This window comes from Ochotona curzoniae, unplaced genomic scaffold (assembly GCF_017591425.1).
Source record: "Ochotona curzoniae isolate NIBS_2020 unplaced genomic scaffold, NIBS_Ocur_1.0 contig_605, whole genome shotgun sequence".
In the NCBI taxonomy this organism is placed as follows: domain Eukaryota; kingdom Metazoa; phylum Chordata; class Mammalia; order Lagomorpha; family Ochotonidae; genus Ochotona; species Ochotona curzoniae.
The window spans coordinates 3493331-3516018 of record NW_024466491.1 but is presented as its reverse complement, the minus strand read 5'-3'; the positions used below and the strand labels follow the sequence as shown (position 1 = coordinate 3516018).

At 61.1% G+C, this 22688-nt stretch overlaps 2 protein-coding genes across 2 annotated transcripts; both read right to left on the bottom strand.

Annotated features, from left to right (window-relative positions):
• Nucleotides 1–927: 927 nt before the first annotated feature.
• LOC121162999 (long-chain-fatty-acid--CoA ligase ACSBG2-like) lies at nucleotides 928–8173 on the bottom strand. Its single transcript, XM_040990225.1, has 13 exons — nucleotides 8119–8173; nucleotides 7675–7901; nucleotides 7019–7107; nucleotides 6606–6726; nucleotides 5828–5908; nucleotides 5437–5586; nucleotides 5184–5363; nucleotides 3644–3825; nucleotides 2965–3198; nucleotides 2403–2620; nucleotides 2189–2328; nucleotides 1193–1439; nucleotides 928–1016 (listed from the first exon to the last, which is right to left on the bottom strand). The coding sequence occupies exons 1-13, from the start codon at nucleotides 8171–8173 to the stop codon at nucleotides 928–930; spliced, it is 2013 nt and encodes a 670-aa protein (XP_040846159.1).
• A 1212-nt stretch (nucleotides 8174–9385) lies between these two features.
• On the bottom strand, nucleotides 9386–22609 carry ACSBG2 (acyl-CoA synthetase bubblegum family member 2). The gene is made up of 14 exons (XM_040990877.1): nucleotides 22405–22609; nucleotides 21567–21655; nucleotides 20938–21058; nucleotides 20089–20172; nucleotides 19299–19448; nucleotides 18006–18188; nucleotides 17098–17279; nucleotides 16745–16978; nucleotides 13825–14042; nucleotides 12107–12246; nucleotides 11715–11961; nucleotides 10999–11110; nucleotides 9672–9817; nucleotides 9386–9520 (listed from the first exon to the last, which is right to left on the bottom strand). Exons 1-12 carry the CDS (start codon nucleotides 22549–22551, stop codon nucleotides 11037–11039), a joined length of 1869 nt encoding a protein of 622 aa, XP_040846811.1. The 5' UTR covers nucleotides 22552–22609; the 3' UTR covers nucleotides 9386–9520; nucleotides 9672–9817; nucleotides 10999–11036.
• Between the last annotated feature and the right edge of the window lie 79 nt (nucleotides 22610–22688).

The following is a 22688-nucleotide window of genomic DNA, read 5'->3' as shown; positions in this document are numbered from 1 at the left end:
AGACCAGGCCTCTGTCCCCCGTTCCGTAACTCCTGACCTTTCCCCACAGGTAAAGCCGGCTTGAATCCTGGGTGGGTGGCATGGTGGGGGCCGCCCTGGCCTGTGGTCCACGGCGGCCCCCACTTCCCGGCCACTCCTGTAGGTGTAAGCCTGCCAGATTCTAAGGCTGGCTGGGACCCTAACCACTTAGAACTTGGCAGTCTAAGAACTTGAAGTGTTTGCTTATTTTTTGAATGGCAGAGAGAGAGAGAGTTCCTTCATCCCCTGGTTCACTACCCAAATGGTTAGGAGCAGGCACTCCTTCTGGGTGTCCCACATGGGTGCAGGGGCCCACACACTTGGACCATCCTCCACTTCTTTCCCAGGCCATAAACAGGGCTCTGGATTAGAAGTGGACCAGCCGGGACTTGAACCATGTCCGTGTGGGATGCCGGCATTGCAGGCGGTGGCCTTACACGTTACGCTACAGCACCAGCTTCTGGGTACACTCTTTCAGCCACAAGTTCCCCAGGTTGTTCTGATGAATCCAGGGTGTAACTCCCTCTAACTCCTCTCACACACACACACACACACACACACACAGGAGCAGACCTGGGGCCCACCCCGTTCTCAACACACACCCCAGGGTGGGCGCAGGTGGCGGGGTGATGCCCTCAGGTGTCTGTCCTGCAGCAGGGCATCCCCGGGCAGCATGTGGCGTAGAAGCAGGCCCAGGCGAGGCACCGCGGAGCGACCTCCGGTTCTCATCACTTTAATATCACTTTCCCGCGCGGAGTGAACTCCCCCAGGCACACCAGGATGCCTCCCCCTGAACCCACATCCTCCAGCCCCACACCCCCTCGTGGGAGTGAGTCAGGCAGGAGGACTGGGGGCCTGTGGCTACTTCCACGCAGATCGGAGTCCACGGGGAAGGGGCCTCCCTGGCCGCTAGCCCTCCTGGTGGTCCTCGTAGAACCGTCTCATCTCCACCTGGTACATCTTGGCCACCACCGCCCTCCTCAGCTTGAGGGTGGCCCCTGCCAAGGGGTGCAGGTCAGGAAGGGGGTGGAGACCCACTGCTCCCACCCACCCCACCCCAGGGGGAGGGTCCCCAGCAGGCCACATTGTCACCAGAGTGGCAGGGCCTCCTCACCGCCCAAACCCCCACAGCAGGTGCCTCCATCCCACGCCAGCACATCCCACCTCTTCTCACCAAGCTCTCCGCCGGCCACCGAGAAATCCTTGTCCAGGATGCACCACTTGACGACCCTGGCTCCGTGCGAGGGTGCGCTGGCGTTGGCCGCCTCGATGGCCAGGCTCACGGCCTCCAGGACGGCGGGGTCGTGGCCGTAAACGATGTCCAGTAGCCGACTGGACTGACTGTGCAGCTTGCGGCAGAAGGCCACGGCCTCACTGGTGAGCATGTGGCGGGGTTCTCCCGTCTCGGGGTTGATCTGGCACTGGCACGGGGGGCTGGTCAGGTGGTTCGTGGGGACACCCCCACTGCCCCGCCTGGGCCCGTGGACTGTCCAAGGGGTGGCCCCATGGCCTCTGCAATGTGCTGCTTTTAATTAAAATGTATTCACTAGAAAGAGGCCCGGTGCAATGGCTCAACTGGCTAATCCTCTCCCTCCAAGTGCTGTCATCCCCTCTGGGCACTGGTTTGTGTCTCGTCAGCTCCACTTCCCATCCAGCTCCCTGCCTAGGGCCTGGGAAAGCAGTGGAGGACGGCCCAAAGCCTTGGGACCTTGCACCCACGTGGGAGACCCGGAAGAAGCTCCTGGCTTCTGGCTTTGGATTGGCTCAGCTCCAACCGTTGCAGCTACTTGGCAAGTGTACCAGCGGATGGAAGAGCTTTCTGTCCTTTTTCTCCATAAACCTGCCTTTCCAATAAAGAAATCGAACGGAAAAAGAGAACTTCCATGGGTTGGTTCACACCCCAAATGCCTCGAGCAGCCAGGGCTGGGCCAGGCGGAAGCCAGCAGCTGCATCCGAGTCTCCCGCCCGTGGACGGCAGGGTCCAAGGACTTGGGTCACCTGCTGCCTCCTGGGGTGCGCATGTGCAGGAGGCTGGGGTGGGAACAGAGGTGGGACTCAGACCCTTGGGGCCTGATGAGGCATAGAGCTGTTGCCAAGACACAAGTGTAAACACAAGGCCTGCACCTGGTCCCCCAAGTGTCCCCGATGTCACCCCCTCTTCCATCAGCACCTTCAGCGTGAGCAGCGCGCACAGGAAGGGGGCGCCCTGGCCCACAACCACCACATAGCGCGCGATGGGGAGCCCCAGCTTCACGCAGTCCTCGATGGGGTGCGGGTTGATGGACTCGCCGGTTTGCAGCTTGATGACGTCTGCACATGGGGAGGGGGCGGCGCTGAGGGTGGTCAGGTCCCTTCCCCCTCCCCCGGCCCCGCCTGCCTCTCACCCTTGATGTTGCCCGTGATGGAGAGGAAGTTGTTCACGTCCAGGAAGCCCAGGTCGTCCGTGTGCAGCCAGCCTTGCGCGTCCATCCACTGCCGGGTGGATTCCTTGTCGTCCAGGTACCCCATGAAGACGTTGCGGCCCCAGATGCAGATGCGGCCCTCGCCCTGCGCGTCCTGGTCCACCACCTTGGTGCAGGCGCCTGGGATGGCCTTCCCACAGCTGAGGGGGACAGGCGGTGAGCCCCCCAACTGCCCACATCCCTCCCAGGGCTCCCCACCCCCTCGGCTCCTAGGGTGCAGAGTGGCAGGAGGTGGGGAAGGGCACCGGGGACAAGGCGGGGAGACAGTAGGGAAGGAAAGAGGGGTCCAGGCTCCCCCGGAGAAAGAGCTGGTGCCTGACACCCCACTCGCACAGGCCGGGCCTTAAATGTGATCACAGCTGCCACCCTGGCCCAGCCATGCCAGCTGTCACAGATCCTATCCCGTTTTCGTGTCCCACCGCATATGGAGAGTTGACGACCCACACCACCACAGGGGCCATGCCTGAGAAGCTAGGGCACCCACCTCTGCAGCCGGAAGTTGTCCTGGGTGCAGAGGGAGTGGACACCTGAGGCTTCGGCCAGGCCATACAGCTCCAAGATGGGGATGTTGAGGCTCAGGAAGAAGTTGAAGGTGACCCGAGGCAGCCGCAGGCCCGAGCTCAAGAACTGGTGGCAGCTGCCCAGGCCCAGGAAGCGCCTGGCGCTGTCGAAGGTCAGCAGCTTGGCCAGGCGGAAGCACAGCGAGGGGTGCACCTGCCTTCTGACAGGAACAGCCCACGCAGCCAGTGGGCGGGGTCGGCCTCAAGCCTTGCCTCCTTGGCCCCACCCACCCAGGCCCCACCCCCCGCCCGGGCCACGCCCATCCAGTCTCCACCCAGGCCTCGCCTCTGTGTCCAGGCCCCACCCTCACCCAGGCCCCGCCCCTCAGCCCAGGCCACACCTCTCCACTCAGGCCCCACCCTCACCCAGGCCCCGCCCCTCAGCCCAGGCCACACCTCTCCACTCAGGCCCCACCCTCACCCAGGCCCCGCCCCTCTTTGCTCCAGCCACGCCTATCGCCAGGCCACGCCCTTCACCAGGCCTTGCCCTTCCACCCACGCCCCCTCGTCCCCGCCCATGCCACACCCCTTCATCCCAGGCCCCACCCCGCTGTCTGGGCCCCGCCCCGGCCACGCCCCTCGTCTCCAGGCCCCGCCCCTCACCTGAAGACCCGCTTCCGGTTGTCCCGCAGCCCCACACTCGCGGCCCACGCGTCCACCTTCTGCCAGAAGGCGCTGGCGTCCAGCTGCCGGGCCTTGAGCGCGTCCTGCAGCTGCTCCCAGACCCAGGGGACGCCGTAGAAGGAGGTGGGCTGCACCTCCCGCAGCAGGTCCACCAGCGAGCCCTGTGCGGGGCAGCAGGGGCAGGGCTGGGGCAGCAGGGGCAGGGCAGGGCTGGGGCAGCAGGGGCAGGGCTGGGGCAGCAGGGGCAGGGCAGGGCAGGGCTGGGGCAGGGCAGGGCAGCAGGGGCAGGGCAGGGCAGGGCAGGGCAGCAGGGGCAGGGCTGGGGCAGCAGGGGCAGCACGGGGCAGGGCAGGGCAGCAGGGGCAGGGCTGGGGCAGCACGGGGCAGGGCTGGGGCAGCAGGGGCAGGGCAGGGGCAGGGCAGGGCAGCAGGGGCAGCAGGGGCAGGGTAGGGCTGGGGCAGCAGGGGCAGCACGGGGCAGGGTAGGGCAGGGGCAGGGCTGGGGCAGCAGGGCAGCAGGGGCAGCAGGGACAGGGCTGGGGCAGCAGGGGCAGTACGGGGCAGGGGTGGACCCACGTGGTACCCCGTCCCCTCACCGCGCCCGGGGGCCACGCCGCACGCCCGGCTGTCCTTCCCAGTCCAGGAGGTGGGGAGGGCAGGAGGCAGGAGCCACCCGCCGGGGCCCACAGTGCCCAGGGCCGGGCCCGGAGCCGGGCGCTGCCGCCAGGTCTCCCTCCCTGGGTGGCAGGGACCCGAGGACCTGAGCTGTCAGCCGCTGCCTCCGTCCAGGCTGCACAGGAGCCGGAGTCGGGGCCTCAACTCGCCACGCGGTGGCCATGGCCCCCCGCCCCTTGCAGCTGCCTTCTGAGTCCCCTTCTCCCACAGATGCCCTCATGCCCCCAGGAAGAGGGGAGTGGGGAAAGGCGCCATTGTGGCACAGTGGATGAAGCCACCGCTCTCATAGGGGCACTGGTTCTAATCCCAGCTGCCCCACTTCTCATCCAGCTCCCTGCTTGTGGCCATCGCGGCCACTAGGCAGTGCAGAAGCAGCAGAGTGAACCGCCGCCCGTGTCTGCGTCTCCCAGGGCCGCTCCTCGCCATGGCTGCTGTCCCAGTCGGCCCAGTCCTCGTCCTATTCAGGGCTACATAGTACTCCACTTCCTGTCCCACGCTGAACCCAAGGCACTTCCGCCCCTACCTGGCCCTCCCTGGGCAGGAAGCCGGGGGGTGGAGCCACGGCTGCGCAGTGGTCCGCATGGGTGGTTACACGCATGTGCAAGGCGAGTGAGGCCTTCTGGTTGCCACAGGGCTGACTCCACCCATTGCGGCCTAGAGCAGCCGCTCATTGGTCCAGCATCCCTGAGTGGGTGGGACATGGATGACTCCACCCCTTCTGTTCGAGACAACTGCTCATTGGTCCATCATTCCCAAGGGGGTAGGCCGTGAGGCGTTGGCGCCGCCCCTGCGGCCAGAGGCAGCCGCTCATTGGCCAGCTCCGGGCCGTGGGCGGGGCGCTCACCTTCAGCACCTCCTCCGGCTGCGTGAAGTAGAGCGTGCCGGCCACGGCGATGGCCACCCAGACGTGGAAGAGCTGCGCCCGGAAGCAGCTGAGCGGCAGGTAGCAGAGCAGCACCTCCTGGCCCTCAGGGGGACGCCGGAAGCTGAGGCTCTGCACGATGGCCGCCGTGGTCCAGGTGATCTGCAAGGCCGGGTGTGTGAGGCGCGGGCCGGCGGGAACAGGTGCGAACCGGCGCGAACCGGGGGCCGCTCACGTTGTCGTGGCTCAGCATGGCCAGCTTGGGGCGCCCCGCGGCCCCCGGGCGGTGGACCAGCGTGCAGCACTGGTTAGGCTTCTGCGAGTCGATGACCTGGTCCAGCTGGGCGTCCGACACGGCCTTGGCCAGCTCCAGGAACCGCTGCCACTGCGGGGAGGCGGGTACCCAGGGGTCAGGGGTCAGGGAGCGGAGTGCACCCAGAGGCCCGGCCGGGGCTCCCGGGGGTCAGGGAGCAGAGTTCATCCCAAAAGTCCAGGGCTCGTTGGTGGTCAGGGAGCAGGGTGCACCCAGAGGCCCGGCCGGGGCTCCCGGGGGTCAGGGAGCAGGGTGCACCCAGAGGCCTGGCCGGGGCTCCCCTTCCTCCCCAGGCCTCGGGGCGCCCATGCACCGAGTACAGGCCGCGCTGCTCTCTCCGGATCTCTTCCTGGTACTGGACGATAGCCTTGAGGTGCTTCAGGGAGCCCCGGATCTGGGAGACACACACGGTGGGGAGGTGCATTGTTGGGTAGGTGTGGCCGGATAAGGAGAGACCCAGCCAGACCTGCCCCAGAGGGCCACAATGGCTGGTGGGGCTGTCTGTGCCAGCCAAGCCAGGAGCCAGCAGCTGCTCTGGGTCTCCCACGTGCGTGCAGGGGGCCAAGCACTTGGGCCATCCCACCTGCATTCCATAGGGACACCAGTTCAAGTCCCAGCTGCCCCACTTCCCATCCAGCTCCCTGCCTGTGGCCTGGGAAAGCAGTGGAGGGCCCAAAGCCTTGGGACCCTGCACCCGCGTGGGAGACCTGGAAGAGGCTCCTGGCTCCTGGCTTTGGATCGGCTCAGCTCCAGCTGACACAGCCGCTTGGGGAGTGAAGATCTTTCTGTCTCTCCTTTGCTCTGTAAATTTGCCTTTCCAAAAAGAGCAGCAAACCCACACACTGTGATAGGAGGTTGGGTGTTTCCAAGACGTGACCGGACAGCTGGCCAGGTGTGCATGTGGGTCTGCTCCCAGGGGGGACGCGGTGGTCCTTCTTGTGGGAGTTCCAGCCAGGGGCACCTGGTCCCAGTGTCGCCTGAGTCATTTGTAAGTAGCCTCAGAAAGGTTGCTCCTGGGAGCCCCGAGCCCTGGCTGTGTGGAACCCCGCCACCCGTCCCCTCTTCCTGCCCAGCGGCGGTCAGCACCTCACCTGGGTCACCTTCTGCAGGTGTCTGTCGCTGTCCACCACGAAAATGTCCATCTTGGACTTCTGGGCGATGAGCCGACAGACTCTGGGCGAGTTGGTGGACAAGAGCCCCACGGAGAAGCCCCTGGAAGCGGAAGCAGGAAGGACCAGGTGGGTTTCCTGACCCCGCCCCCCATCCAGGCCCACAAGGTACCCCGTGGGACGGTAGGACAGAGGCCCACGCTGTGTGCTAGCGTGTGCGATGAGTGAGGGGGCTCCGGCGTTCTGGAAGGGAGGGCCTGGTGTGGGGACCCTCCAAGCAGGGAAGGCTTCCTGGAGGAGGGGATGTGTGAGCTGGGCTCGCCGCCCCCACCAGCTGTCTGCTGGGCAGGCCTGGGGCATGGGGAGGGTGGAGCAGGCAGCGTAGGAGGCCTTACCCTGCCATGATGGCACCAATGCTAGCGATGACCCACTCTTGCGAGTTCAGTCCCATGATCCCCACGCTGTGGCAGCGCTCGAGGCCCAGCTGTGGGACGGGTGGGGTGGAAGAGAGAGAAAGAATGAACTTCCATCCACTGGGTCACTCCCTAGGCAGCCACGGCAGCTCTGGCTGGGCCAGGCCAAAGGCAGGAACCGGGAATGCCGCCCAGCTTTTTCCCACGCAGGTGACAGGGCCCCCCAACCCCTGGACAGTGAACCAGTTGTGTGTCTGCCTCTCCAACACAGAGGAAAACCACCTGTTGGTTGGATACCTGGCCGGACAGTGAATGCATGTAGCTGTAATGTGAGGGCGTCCCCTGTTGAATTCCTGCAGCAGGCCTGCTGGCTGCTGACACTACTAGAGCGTGCATGCTTATATGTGAGCTTATAATATCTGAAACCCACTGGGGCGTGCGCAAGTTCCATACTTCTCCATTTGGAAGCGTGGAGCCGTGTGGCTCACAGACACAGGCACCTGGCCTTATTCCAGTTGGGAGTGATACACAGGTGCAGGAGGTGGGAACGTAGGGACGGATGGAGCGTCACCCCAGGCGTGTATCTGGTGGATGCAGGGGCGCGGGCCACCCCACCAGCACCGCTCTGCTGGCTGTACCCTGAGGAAGGCCTTGGCTGCACGTCGGCACTCCTCGTAGTACTCAGTGTACGTGAGCAGGTGCCAGCCGTTCCTGCGCTTGGAGCCCAGTGCGACATAATGGGAGTACTTGAGGGCCGTGCCCATCAGCAGGTCGTGCACGGTGAGGGGCGCCTCAGTGTCATACAGGTTCCTGTCCTGTCGCAGCCGGACCTCGCCATCATGCTGCGTGGTCCAGTAGTTGAGGCCTGCAGGCCACCAAGCAGGGAGACAGAGAGAGAGAGAGAGAGCCTGGTGTGCAGGGGAGGGGCGGGCAGGTGCAGACACGGGCTGGAGGTGGGGGACAGGATCCGGGAGAGGCAGGGACACAGAGGCAGCGGTGGGACCCTGCTGGGGACAGGCAGCATGAGCTAAGAGAGCGAGAAAGGTGGGGCAGGACACGGGATGCTGGGATGACCAGCCTACCTCCGCCCTCCGCCTCCTCGCTGTGGGCACTGTCGCGGCTGCTGGGCCTGGCCATCTGGTCTACTGGGGCTGACCAGACATTGTCATGAGCCAAGTGAGAGTGGGTTGAGAGGGTCCCGAGGAGGCACAGCCTGGCGCCACCGGCCCCAGCAGGCCTCTCGGGATGGCTGCAGTGACAGGCCGGCCCAGCGCGGCGGGTAGAGAGGGAAGCCAGCTGACGAACTCCGTCCTGAGGCTGCTGAGGTCCAACACGTTGGCCGGAGGAGGAGATGGAGCGAGGCAGGTGGCAGCCAGGACACTGTGCCCGTCTGTCACTGGGGTGCAGCCCCCGCCCCCTCCCCTCCACGGTCTACTTTCACCCCTCTGTGTAGACGCCCCCCTGCCTGGAACCCCGGGGGACAGCAGTCTGGAGATGGGGCACACTCAGAACTTAGCCCTGTCCATGGACCGGCCCTTATGACCTCACGGCAGATTCCGGGGTGCTGGCACGGTCCTCTGATTGGCCCGTCTCTGAAGAGTGACCCCATGCAGTGGGGGAGGGGGACACCCCAGAAAGCGACTCACTGCCCCTCCCCACCAGTTCAGTGATCTCCACGGTGACGGTGCCCAGGGAGGAGGTGGGCTCCTAGCCTCGGGTTCAAGTGTGAACGGTGCCGCGGTGCACCCTGGCCCGGGGTGAGGGCGGCTTTCAGGGGGTGCCGTGGGTTGGGTCCAGGATGCGGTGCTGGGGTGGGGTAGCGAGGGAGCACGTTATAGGTTCATTTGCCCCCCCACACACACACCCCCACTTACACACACACTCACTAACACACACTCACTCACACACACACTCACTCACACAGGCGTGGTGCGTGCTCGGGATAAATGAACTCGTAAGTCTGTGTAGAATGCCACTTTCACTCATGGCTGGACGCTGTTGGGTTTCAAAAGTAAAAAATCAATGGCTCAGTGGCTACATCCTCTGCCTGTGGCCTGGGAAAGCAATGGAGGATGGCCCAAAGCCTTGGGACCCTGCACCCGCGTGGGAGACCCAGAAGAAGCTCCTGGATCCTGGCTTCAGATCAGCTCAGCACTGGCTATTGAAGCCACTTGGGGAGCAAACCAGCAGACGAAAGATCTTTTTATCTCTGTCCATAAACCTGTCTTTCCGATAAAAGTAAATACGCCGTTAAAGAAAATAAAAAATTCCAAGCCAGAACTGATGTGTGTTCAGGCCATTCTCCGTCACACTGCACACGAAGCACGAAGTGTCCGCCTTGGACTGTCCATCGAGACCAGTGACAGCAAAGAGCTTTATTGTCAGAACTTGTCGGGGGGCTTCCAAGTGGGGCTCCCAGGCACGTGTGTAGGTCCGGGGGCCTGGCCCTTCAAACTCGAGGCGGCTAAGGTCTCTTGATGTCCTCTGGAGGATCAGAGAAGGAAAAAAATATAATCAATCCAGCTGCAAACGCCAACGCTAGAGCTGTGTTCTGGCCCAGCCAGTCCCTGTTGGTCCTTGCACTTCTCCGCCCAGGGCTTCTCCAGGCCCATGGCTGGGAGGGGCGTGGACAGACCTGTGAGAAGCCTTGGGCTGCAGCAGGCAGGGTTCAACGAGGGCACCTCCTCACCACCGTCGGGCAAGGCGACCACCAGGACAGCATGACCTCGCAGACTCAAGGAGCAGCACCTGCTCCGAGGAGCAAGCCGCCACCCGGCGGACCTGGGGCAGGAGAGAGAACAGGATGTGACGTGCGTGCCCGTCACCAGCCATGAGACACCCCTAGGGTCTTACTGAGAGAACGGATTCCCTGGGCACCACCCCTGACCCCCACGTCCCTCCGTGGAGAGCTATCTGCTGAGTGATGCCATCGGAGGAAGATGCCACAGCGGCTTCCACCTTCCACCCACACAGCTCAACTGTCTCAGTAGCTGCATGGAAAGAAAACAAATGAGCGGGGGAATCGAATGGTTACAGGAAGTGTTCTGTGACCCCATGTGTTGTCATCTCAACCTTGGACGTCTCGAGCCAGAGGGGCCGCACCCAGGCTGGATGGGGTCCTAGTGGAGGGTCCACCTCCCGTTGCAAAGTCAAATCAGAAGTGCTGCAAAGATGGGAGGTGGGGCGGTGGCAGTGGACGTGGGATGCTGAATGGAGCCCACCCTGAGACACTTGACAAGGGGTGGGGGACTTGAGCCAGCACGTGTTGAGTGAGAGGCAAACAGACTGAGACAGCACGGGCCTCGGGGCAGTCCTGCCACTGTTCACCTGCCATGAGTCATGGCGCCCAAAGTGCGGCCCCATATGGAAATGGATTCATTCCAGAGGATGGAAGGAAATCATTAGAGCAGGGGGGCTAGCATTGACATAGGAAGAGAATCAATCTCTCTCTCTCTCCCTCTCTCGCTCTCTCTCTCACACACACACACAGCTGCAGGGTCAGGGGGAGGTGGCCACTTATATACCCTGGACTGACCATTACAGCAGCTCATCAAGCCTGAGTCCCATTGTGGGGGGGGTCTGCAACCTGGCCCCTCCCCACACCAATTCGGGCATCAGAAGCGGGACACTTTTCCCAGGCAGGAGTTATCCAGGAGCTCCTGTGCTGTGCGGCTGCCTGAACACCTGGCAGGTGAACGGGCTCACCTCTCCGCTCCTTTTTGTCCCCAAGGGGGGGCCAGCCGTCCAGGGTTCCTGGCCCATGGAGGAGCTTTCTCCTCCAACTGCTGAGAAAGGCTTTCGAACCACTGCCTGTGACACCAGAATCTGATAGGGGCATCCCAGAGTCCACATGCACTCTGTGGTTCTGCTCTCCCGTGGGCCTGCCATGCGTGGGGCGCTCTCAGGCCGTCAGTCATGGCACAGCCACACCTAGGGGACCATGCCTAGCACCCACATCTCACCGTCAGTCAGCCCGCAGCAAGTGCAGCCACTTGCACAGTCATTGGTATAGGCTCTCGATTTGCAGCCTGTATTTGAGGTTTATGAAATGCCTCTTAATTTTTGTCGTCGGACCTGACAAGAGAGGAGAAAACGGCTAAGCCAGCTTCTGTCGAGGCCGAGCCAGAGCCATACTTGTCGGACTTTCCAGCCACCAACAGCTGTGAACGGAAACCTCTGTTCTTTACAACACAAACCCTCCTGTGGGATTTCCTTATAGTAACACAAGGACTGACCCAGCAGGAGCCGTAGCGAGCACCGGGTGGTATAGGTCCAGGGCTAAGGATGGTCATTTAAGCCAACATGGGGAGGGAAGGGCCACTGTCGGCAGGCAGCTTGCAGGATGAGGCCTGGACGGCTAGGAGGAGGGTGTTGGAAGCAGAGGGAGAGCAGGTGCCAAGGACCTGTGATTGGACCGAGCAAGGAGAGCTGCAGGCAGCATCGACAGGTGGGGACAGAGGACAGGGAGTCCTGCGCAGAGCTGCAGGGAGGAGTTCAAATCTCACTTCCAGAGGCAGGACACAGCACCAGGATGAGTCAGTGGTCAGGGAGCTGGAAGCCCATCCGCTGAAAGTGGCAGCATCTGTCCCACACCCACCAGTCCCCTCAGAGTAAAGGATCCGTCCGTTTGGAGCCCATGGGGACCCGGACACAAGCCAAGGACGGGCACCCTGCTCACCTAGCTCGCCGGTTACAATGGAGAAGTCCTTCTCCAAAATCAGCCACTTGCGGATCTTCTGCGCGTTGGAAATGGCCTCCGCGTTGACAGCGTCGATGCCCTGCTGGATGGCCATGTACACCAGGGGGTCCCGCAGCCTCACGACCTCCGTCACGGTGCTCGCCTGGCTGCCCACGGCTCGGCAGAAGTTGAGCGCCTCCGGGCTCAGCTTGTCCAGCGGCTCCCCGCTTAGCCAGTCGGTCTCACACTGTCCCCGCCATGCCCCACCCCGGGGGGGGACACCCATGTCACCACTTGGGGCCTGTCCGTAGCCGGTGCCACCTGCCCACCCCAACCCTCACCCCCGACCCTCTGTGTGTGTGTGGGAGAGCAGGGTGTGGATGGTAGTCTACCTTCAGTGTGAGCAGCATACTCAGGAACTTGGCCTTGTCTCCCACCAGCACAGCATGGCTGATAATGGGAATCTTCTGCTTCGCCAGGGTTTCGATGGGGACAGGGGACACGTTCTCGCCACCAGCCGTAATGAGGATTTCTGTAACACGGGCCGGCTGGTCATGCCGTTTTCCCCACAGTGGGGTGCCCCTGCCTGCCCAGCTGCATGTGCTGCGGTGCCTTACAAAGTGGCCAAGTGGACTGCGTCCGACAGCCCGGCTGCCTGTTGCTGTGCTGGGGGTTGGAGGTCAGGGGTGTGTGTGTGTCTGACTCAGAGAACTGCCCCCAATGCAACGGCGCCACCTGCTGTCCATGATGTGCACCTTCTTCCGCTTCCACCAACCCCTTTCCTCCAACCCCAACCCTGGGGTCTTGCACAGTGACCAAGCCATTCTGCTTCAAAGTTTATGGAAAGGGCCCCGGTACAGGGCCTCGCACACCCTGGGATCCCATATGAGCCCCGGTTCCAATCCCAGCAGCCCTGCTTCCCATCCAGTTCCCTGCTTGTGGCCTGGGAAAACAGTGGAGGATGGTCCAAAGCCTTGGGACCCTGTACCCGTGTGGGAGACCTGGAAGAGGCTCCTGGCTCCTGACTTCAAATTGATTCAGCTCCAGCTGAACCAGGAGCTTCTTCCAGGTCTCCCACGCGGGTGCAGGGTCCCAAGGCTTTGGGCCATCCTCCACTGCTTTCCCGGGCCACAGGCAGGGAGCTGGATGGGAAGTGGAGCAGCTGGGACTTGAACTCGCGCCCCTATGGGATCCCGGCACATGCAAGGCGAAGACTCTAGCCACTAAACTACAGTGCCAGGCCCTCTATTTGTTTTTTTATACACACACACACAAAATGTCTTTTAAAAAATTGTGGGAAGTGTATATCATAGAAATTGTGTGTGGATTTCAAAAACAATTTTTTTTTGGTGGAAAAATAAATTACTCTGAGGTGGACAAATAGCTTAGTGATAAAGAAGCACACGCCAAGGGCCTGGGTTCGAGTCCCGGCTGGGGCGCCCGACTCCAGCTCCCTGCGTATGTGCACCCTGGGAAGCAGCAGGTAGGGGCTGAGCGCTGGGGTCCCTGCTGCCCACGGACGAGGCCAGCAGAGCGTGCCCGGCCTCTGGCCCTGGTCTTCGGTTGGTTACCGCAGGTGTCTAGGGAGGGGTTCTGCAATCGGGCACTCTGTGTGTCATTGTGTCTCTCACGTAAATACACAGACTGGCCTCTTAGCTCCATTTTCCTAACAGGGAGTGGGAGTTCACCCAGGCCCCATCCTGCCAAGCTTGGAGCCTGCTGTCACGTGTGGGGAGTGGCAGAGCTGCAAGCTGCAAGCTCCGGGGTTTGGGGAGCCCTAGGGGCGGAGCCTCGGCAGGTGCAAACCAGGGGGCGGGGCCTCGGCAGGTGCAGCCAGGTGTGACCCAGGGGGCGGAGCCTCGGCAGGTGCAGCCAGGTGTGACCCAGGGGGCGGAGCCTCGGCAGGTGCAGGCAGGTGTGACCCAGGGGGCGGAGCCTCGGCAGGTGCAGGCAGGTGTGACCCAGGGGGCGGGGTCTCGGCAGGGGCGGGGCCTCGGCAGGTGCAGGCAGGTGTGACCCAGGGGGCGGAGCCTCAGCAGGTGCAGGCAGGTGTGACCCAGGGGGCGGGGTCTCGGCAGGGGCAGGCAGGCTCACCCCAGTCCCTTCCTACCTTTGATGCGTCCCGTGATGTACAGGAAGCCCTGGGTGTCCACGCGGCCCAGGTCCCCGGAGTGCAACCAGCCGTCCTCATCGATGGCCTCCGTGGTGGCATCCTCCATGTCCAAGTAGCCCATGAAGACGTGGCGGCCCCACAGGCAGACCTCGCCGATGCCATTGGCGTTCTGCTGGGACACCATGGTCTTACAGCCGCTCAGGACCTTCCCGCAGCTGCCGGAGTTGGGGGCAAGGGAGCCGCCACTCAGACACAGCGCCAGGGGCACCTGCCCCGGCAGCCCAGCAGGCAGGTGTGGGACCTGGAACTGGGTCTCACTCCCAGTGCCTTCCTCCACGGGGTCCCACTCCCAGCGCTCCCTGGACCTGAAAGCTCAGGCTGTCGTGGGCAGCTTCTTAACCTCGTGTGTGTGTGTGTGTGTGTGTGTGTGTGTGTGTGTGGTGGGGGGGATAAATTCCAGCCATAAGTATAGTCTTCAAAATAGTCATGGGAAATGTGTTATGGGAAAAAATGCATGGTTTTCAAATTCCTTTTTGTACCAAAATTGTGTGTGTGTGTGTATGTTGATTTGAAAGGCAGAGAAGGGCCGGGGCACAGTAGCCTAGTGGTTAAAGTACTCCTCTTTTTTTTTTTAAGATTTATTTTTATTATTTTTTATTGGATAGGTGGATATACAGAGAGGAGAGACAGAGAGGACGAGCTTCCGTCCAATGATTCACTCCCCAAGTGAGCGCAACGGCCAATGCTATGCCGATCCGAAGCCGTGAGCCTCTTCCGGGTCTCCCACGCGGGTGCAGGGTCCCAAGGCTTTGGGCCGTCCTCCACTGCTTTCCCAGGCCACAGGCAGGGAGCTGGATGGGAAGCGGGGCTGCCGGGATAGAACCGGCGCCCATATGGGAACCCGGGCGTGCAAGGCGAGGACCTTAACCACTTGTGCCACCGCACCGGGCCCTAAAATACTCCTCTTGCATGCTCTGGGATCCCATAGGGGCACCAGTTTGTCTCCCAGCTGATCTACTTCCCATCCAGCTCCCTGCTTGTGGCCTGAGAAAGCAGTGGAAGACAGCCCATGTGGGAGACCCGGAAGAGGCTCCTGGCTCCTGGCTTCGTATTGGCTCAGCTCAGTGGCCGTTGCGGTCACTTGGGGGGTGAATCATGGGATGGAAGATCTTTCTCTCTGTCTTTCCTACTCTCTGTATATCTGACGTTCCAATAATTTTTTTTTAAATTTTTCATTTTTGAGGCAGAGATAACAAACAGGGGTTTTTTCCATCTGCTGGTTCACTCCCCCAAAGCCTGCAGGAGCCAGAAGAGGACCACACTGAAGCCAGGAGCCCAAAGCTACACATCCTGGTTCCGTGAGTGGGCTGCAGGCCCCCCCACCGCCGCCCCGAGTCCTGGCGCCCACCCTTCTACTTGGCAGGGTGTGCACAGCAGGAAGCTGGAGTCAGAAGCCAGGCTGGGGCTTGAACCCCAAGGTTATATCTCAAGCCATGACCTTACTATGCTTGCAAACACCTGCTCCCTGCCCCCCCCCCCAGCTTGCCTACAGTTCCACACTTCCAGGAACTCTTGGAGGGACCCTGATGGGTGTTTGGTCTGGGCACCATTGATGCCAGAAACGGTTGTGGTGATTTTGCCTTGGCGGGACATTTATTTGAATGGTTTGAATGTGTCTTCTCCTCCCACTTCTCCTTCCCCCCCCAAAAAAAAACACTCCCCAAGCCTGACGGGAGGCAGGAAGCTGCAGGTCGGACTGGCTACGATGAAGCTATGCACCGTCAGGCCGGCCTTAATCCAGGATAACCCTGTGTCCTTGCAGCAGGTTCACGCATGGAGGTGACATGTGAAGGCTGGAGATCAGAGATGTTTCCCCCCGCAACCGGAGCCCCCAGGGACCGCCAGCCCCACGTGCAGCTGCGCATGCCCTACTCCTTGATACAGCACGCCTGCCCTCCAGAACCGTGAGTTAGCCATTTGGTGGTTCTTGGTAGTGGATGATTCGTCCAAGGCCCCAGTGCGGAGGGGGAAGCTTTTCACCGCCCCTAGGGGCTCCCATGTCCATGGTTTGAGGCCCAGCTGCTCTGCTTCTGACCCGTCTCCCTACTGGTATCCACCCTGGAGGGCAGCAGGTGCTGGCTCCAGGAGATGCCTGCTACTACCCCCACGGGGATCCCAGATGGAGCTCCTGGCCCCTGGCTCTGGTCCTGTGGGTGTCTGGGAGGTGAGCCAGCCAATATGAAGTTCTCTCTATATATATGCCTTTCATATAAAGACACAGATCTTGAAGACATACTGGAGGTAGAGGTTGGCCTTTTGTGTCCTACCAGGAAGTGTCTTATCTCCAGGGAAGGCATGCCCTTTGGTTTCCAAGGAATTTGAGTGGGCCTTTGGGTTCCACAAGAGACAGCCCAAGTGGGAGGGACGACAGAGCGGACAGGGGTTAAAGCCAAGGGCAGCAGGTGATTTTGCCTCATTGGGAAGATTCAGCTGGCAGTCAGCTTCCCCAGCCAGACCCTGGATGACTGGAGAGGCCCCAGTCTGGGAGAACAGCCGGGCCAGGAGGTGGCCACCAGGAGGAGCTGGGGAAGAGCAGCCGGGCCAGGAGGCGGCCGCCGGGAGGAGCTGGGGAGAGACAGGCTAGGTTCTGGTTCCTGGTCCTGGGAGAAGGCCAGGGAGGACCCAGGCAGGGGTCTGAGGTGGGGCATCCCAGGGATGGGGTGTTGAGGCTCTCATGGTGGGTGGGGGAGGATCATGCAGCGGGGTGGAGGACAGGGCAGGGCGTTGCAGCTGGCCCCCGGCCATTGGACTCTGAGAGGCTGGGCTTCCGTAGGCGGGAGGTGTGGGGCACATGGAAGCTAATGGAGGCCTTGCCGTGATTGGGGGACCCGCGCCCACCCGCCTGGGAGCCTGGCACCTGTAAAGGCGGTAGTTGTGCTGGGTGGACACCGTGTGGGGTCCTGAGCTCTCACTCAGCCCGTACATCTCGCCAATGGGAATATCCAAACTGAGGAAGAACTCAGAAGTCTCTGAGGACAGTGACGCGGCCCCGCTGATGAAGTAACGGCAGTGGTCTAGGCCCAGCCAGCTCCTGACCTTGCTGAACACCAAGGCCTTGGCCATGCGGTAGCTCACAGTGGTATCGCGTTTCCTGGGGATGAGATGGGGCCCAGGAGAGGTGCGCTGGTGCCGTGGTGGGAGGCCAGGCTTGGGTACCTGGGCAGGCTGGGCTTCCTCACCTCCCACCAAGCCCCCCACCACGCAGCCTACCCCATCATCTTCCTCGTGTTGACCCTGAGTCCGGCATTCTTGGCCCACGAGAACACCTTCTTCTTCAGGCTCGAGGACTTGCTCATGCTCTGCCTTAGCGTCTCCTGCATCTTCTCCCAGATGCGGGGCACCCCAAGAAAAGCCGTGGGCTTCACCTCCTGCAGTGTGCCGATCAGCGAGCCCTGTAGGTGGGGCCACAGCCATGGGTCTCTCCCCGCCCGCCTGCCCATCTGCCCTTGGCTGCCGGGGTGAGGGTGGACTTCAGGCCCCAGGGTGGGCCAATCGGATGCTTGCATTTGCTCTAGGGATCGGGTGAAGGGCGGTCAGCCGCAAAGCATTCTGGGGCACCTGTCATATGAATGTCTTTCACCTCAGCCGCCTCGGCCTCTCCCCCTGTCCTACCCTGTTCTCACGTCCCTTTGATTCACGCCCGCCCCCAACCACGAGCTCTCCCCTGACTCAGAGAAGCCAGACCCTCCCTCCAGCCCTCTTCAGGTGTCACATGCGGAGGACACAGCCCAAGATGAGCCAGCCCAGCCTGAGGCAGAAAGAGAAATACAGAAATAAGAGAGGAAGTTTGAATACTTGGAGACTTAACAGTGAACAGTGGCAGGTCAGGTGGAACAACTGGACAGGGGAGGGGAAAAACAAATGCAACCACTAACCCCAGGAAAACCAAAAAGTTGTGCCGGGTGGGAAGGGGCTCAGCTGAGTTAGTTCAGGGTGATTTACCTGGCGTGTATAGGGTGGCGGAAATGAAGAGGAGGATAAAGAAAAGAAGTGTACATCACAGGGCCCAGTGAAAGGGGACACAGACAACGTTCCACTATTCAAAACATGTAAACCCAGAAAAGGCGACGTCCCATCTCCAACCTCCGGGAGACGTGACTAAGCCACGTGGCCCCTACCTTGAGCGCGTCGGTCTGAGCAAAGTACGTGACACCCCCGACCTTGATGGGCAGCCAGATGTCCATCATTTGGGCTGCGATGTGGCTGAGGGGCAGGTAGCTCACCACTGCCTCCTGCTTGCCCGTGGTGCTTGTGCTTGTAAGGCCCAGGTTCTTGGCCAGCGTCCCCGCTAGCCATGTGATCTAGAACACAGCAGGCAGATGGCCCGCTTAGCTCTATTCGGTAATAATTAGGAAGCCAGGAGCCAGGAACTCCCTCGGGGTCTCCTGTAGGTATGGCAGGGGGCCCAGGTACTTGAGTCGTTACCAGCTTTGCCTTCCCAGATGCAGGAGTAGGGAGCTGGGTCAGAAGTAACTAGGACTTGAACCAACACTCCAGAAAAGAGACAAGCTTAACCCATGGAGCCTGCACACACTGGCCTCGCCATAAGTTAAAAAAAAAAGACTTCACAAATTCTCTCTTTGTGGTACACATACTATTCTTCGGCGGGCTCCCAAAGTTTCCTAGTGCCTGTTGACGTTAGCTAAATGGATCCGTACATGAAGCAGTTACCAGCAGGGACAGTGCGAGCAGCCGGCCCTGGTTCTCACCCTGCTCCTGACACGTTCCTTATCGAGGGCTGGCTGGAGGCCCTCAATGTGCTCATTTATGAAATAGCACCTGCTGGAGAAAACGGCTGGATTGCCATAAAGTGAGAAACCTGCCCAACAGAGACATCGGACACGCGGTTTCCAAGTTCTCCTTGGAGGCAACCAGAGCGGCTGTGGAGCTACATTCCGGGACCTGGTTGACTGTGAACCCTCGGGCTACGAATGCCTTCTTCAAGGCCCACCCCTTCCTCTCCAGGCCCCCAGCTGCACATCTGCTTGCTGCCAGTCACTAAGTTTGCCCTTTCGCTCGGTTTTCTAGACATGAAACCACAGAGCAGGCATTTGCCTTACACTTTCCTAACAGTGACCTCAGCCAGCCCCGCCCCGCCCCGCATCCATGCACCCACGCAACCACAGAAACACTGGCAAGAAGACCCCGTAGGGCCATTAGGCTTGTTGCACTCTCATTTTACAGATGGGGAAACTGAGGCTCGGCAATGTCAGAGGCTTCGGCTGAGATCACAGGGCAAGGCTTTGAACTCAGCTCCACCGCTGCTCCACTCCACCCCCAGCCCTGCTCTCCAGCCTCCACGGGGCAGGGATACCCTGCGCTCCCCGTGTGCGTGTGTGTGTGTGTGTGTGTGGTTGGAGGCAGGCAGGACAAGGCAGTCTAAAGACCAGAGGGGAGGAGCTGCAACGCACATTGTCATGGCTGAGCATGACGCCCTTGGGGTTGCCCATGGTGCCGGACGTATAGATGATAACAGCACACTGGTTCGCCTTCTGGCTCTCGATGATCCGGTCCAGCTGGAGGTCGGGCACGCTGTTGCCGAGCTCCATGAAGTCGTCCCACTGCAGAGGGAGAGAGCAGAGGATGGCGGCAAGCCGGCCGCAGGAGAAAGGTCTGTCCCCCCCCCCGTCCTACTGGATCCCGTCCGCTCTCTCTGCAAAGCGTGATTCCCGGCCATGCTTTTCACCCTGCAACTTTTTTGCTGCTGCTCCCCGCTCCCAACACCAGCTCCGGGCACCCCTATTTCTTGTGCCCCAGATCCCTGGTTTGTAAAATGGCAGGGGCGTCAGGATCCGGCCCCTACAGCAACAGAATGCACATAGGTGGCCCTAGGCACCTTTGGCGGGGATGGGGGGGGCGTTGGTCCAGGACCCCAGGAGACACAAGGTCCCTTACAATCAGTGGTGTGGTGTTTGTACTGAGCCGACACCCATCTTCCTGTAGACAGACTGAACTTCACAGGTGATGGATAAGAAAATGCAGGGGGGCGTGCAGGCTGAGCATGTATCTGACTGCTGTTGAGATCTCTGAGCGTGGGGTCTGCCCCTAAATGTCCAGAGCGCTGGTTCTCCTGTGCTTGGGGCGCACTGTGGGGTCTTTGCTACTTTTGCAAGTTCCTTGCAGAGGCCCCGCCCACTGGTCCGTTAGGCCCCGCCCACTTCCGTCACCCACACTGCCTCCTTCCTCCCCGTCCCCACTTACAGAATATAGGTTATTATTTCTCTCCCGCATGGGCAGCCTGTACTGGACGATGGCTTTCAGGGTTTCCATCTTGCTTTCTGGAATCTACAAGAAAAGTTTGTGTAGGTTTCTTGGCACCCCAAGCCTGGGGAAGATGGAGGCGGCTGGGGTGGGGCGGGAGGAGTCCTGGAACAGGGCTAACCCACGTCCTCCCCTGTGGGAACGCTATGCTACCCATGGACGCCTTGGTGTCAGCCAGCCGGTCAGTCGGTGAAGCCACGCCGGCCCTGGGCAGGCCACTGTGGTGGCTGTGCTGGGGTGGGTGTGGACCCAGCCTGGGTAGAGGCAGGCAATCGCATCAGAGCACCCCATCATCCCGGCTGCTCCACTTCCCATCCAGCTCTTTGCTGGTGCACCTGGGGGAGGGCAGCGCTCCGGCCTCTGCTGCCACAGGGGAGACCCGGATGGACCTCCCGGCTCCTGGCTTTCCCCAGTCCCAGCTGATGAGGCATGGGGAATGGGTGGAGCATTTCAGAATAAACCCCAATGTCTTTCAAATAAATAAATAAATCCTTTATTCAACCATGAAAGTTTCTAAACAGCCGCGGGATGCCCAGGAAATACCATGTGATGATGGGTTTGAAGCAGAGGCTGAGTAATAAGCCAAGTGCATGCGATGTGGAAATTCAAATTGTGCCCTGTCCGCCGTGCCTCCCCCACGCCTTTCTCCCCTCGAGGGGGCCTCCCTGGGTAGACCAGGAGGACCCACTCCTCGTCACCATCCCGTGGGGGCCGAAGGACACCTAGGCCGGGAACCCAGAGTTCCCCTGGGGGTGGGACGTGGCCGGCAGCGCCGGGTCCGGCTTTTACCGAAAGGATCTTCCGAAGCTGTTGGTCGTTTTCCACCAGCAAGACATTCACCTTGGCCTGAGTGATGACGTATTGGCAAGCGTCGGCAGAGTTCGTGGCATAAATGCCAACACAGAGGCCCCTGGGAAAAAATAAAAAAGGAGAAGGGATTCAGGTGTATGCGCCTCCCCTTCCTGCACTGCAAAGTGTCCTCCTCCTCCAGGCAGGTGCCGGGATTGCAGGACGTCCTGAGATGAAGACCAGACACGCAGGGAACGTGATGTCGTGACGACAGTAGTCCTTGGGACACCCACAGCCCTCCCAGTTCCCAGAAGAGGAGAACGAGGGACCGGCCAGCAGTGCTGCTCGTTCGAGGTCCCACCTGGGACTCAAAGCCACAACTCGGCCTGCGTTGCCCCTTACATCCGCAGCCTCTCTGTTCGGTCAGCCACGCGAGCTGGCGTCCCGTGGTGACCTCCAACCTGCCCTTTCACTTGAGCAGTGACCGGTGAGGTCTGCCTTGAGTCTTTTCGCTGTTGCTGTTGCCTCTTCAATGCCAAGCCCGAGGTTCTCCCAACGCCCTGGTGCCCGGGCCCCGGGTGGGGGGGGGTGATGATAACCCACTTCCACTTTCGGGGGACGCACCTTACCCTGCTAGGATGGCGCCGAGCGCAGCTATGAACCACTGCATGGAGTTGAAACCCAGGATGCCAACTGCGTGGAAGCGCTGCAGACCCAGCTGCGAGGCAAGAGAGCGGCCAACGGATGGGCGGCAGGTGCACGGCCACGCCCTCGCACCTGTCACCTCCACCCGCTTCCGGGCCACTTCAGAGCAAAGCTAGCCAGGGACCATTTAAAAAGCATCCGACCCGTTAGAATTTAACACCAGCAGTATAAACAGTGTGTCTACCTTCTTGATTGATGAGGGGTTTTATTTTTTTCTAAGATTATTTTTCATTTATGTATTTTAAAGACAGAGAGAGAGGTCTTCCATCTGCTGGCTCACTCCCCAAATGGCTGCAACGGCCAGGCCCGAGCCAGGTTGAAGCCAGGAGCCCGGAGCTCCTTCCGGGCCTCCCTGGGGCCATCTGCTTCAGCCTTTCTGATCGCGGGATGAATCAAGGCTAGTCTATGTAATCAACAGGATCTGGGAGAAGTGATGGCACCCATGTGGAAGTCCCCGGATGGAGTTCCCAGTTTCTGCCTGTGGCCCGGCTCCCCCCGCTCCCAGCTGTGGCAGGCACCTGGAAAGCAGGCCAGCAGGTTGAATCTATCTCTGTCGCTGTCTCACCCCGCGTGCTGTGTCTCTGCTTTTCAAATCAATCAACGCATAACAAAACTTTTAAAAACAGGGGAACTTGGTCCCTCTCGCACATCAATGTGTATATGCCTCCCACCTCAAACGCAAAGTGGATTGGATAGGAACGGACTGGGGCGGGGCATCGCCGGACGGGGTGGGAGGGCAGGGGAGCAGCGACAGGCCCTTACCTTGATGAGGGACCTGGCGGCCTTCCGACAGGCCTCGTAGTACTGGGTGAAGTTCAGCATCTCCCACTTCTTGCCGTTCTTCGAGGCCAGAGCTGGGTGGGTGCCGAAGCGGTTGACGGAGTCGCGGAAGAACTCGGGGACGGTCATCGGGGTCTCGTGGCCCGGTCCGTGCTTTGAGAGCCTCAGGAGGACTTCTCCACTCCGCTCGGTGGTCCACAGGCTGAGGGGAACTGTAGGCAGGTCCCGGAGGGTGAGCGGGGAGGCAGAGGGGACGGGGCCACTGG

Coding starts and splice junctions, on each gene's coding strand:
- LOC121162999 (XM_040990225.1), bottom strand. CDS start 8,173: ATGGCCAGGCCCAGCAGCCGCGACAGTGCCCACAGCGAGGAGGCGGAG. Junction 5,587..5,827: donor AGCAGCGCGGCCTGTACTCG/GTGCATGGGCGC, acceptor GCCTCCCCGCAG/TGGCAGCGGTTCCTGGAGCT. Junction 2,329..2,402: donor CATCACGGGCAACATCAAGG/GTGAGAGGCAGG, acceptor CCCCATGTGCAG/ACGTCATCAAGCTGCAAACC.
- ACSBG2 (XM_040990877.1), bottom strand. CDS start 22,551: ATGACCGTCCCCGAGTTCTTCCGCGACTCCGTCAACCGCTTCGGCACC. Junction 21,656..22,404: donor CCGCCAGGTCCCTCATCAAG/GTAAGGGCCTGT, acceptor CTTGCCTCGCAG/CTGGGTCTGCAGCGCTTCCA. Junction 12,247..13,824: donor CATCACGGGACGCATCAAAG/GTAGGAAGGGAC, acceptor CCCGTGTTACAG/AAATCCTCATTACGGCTGGT.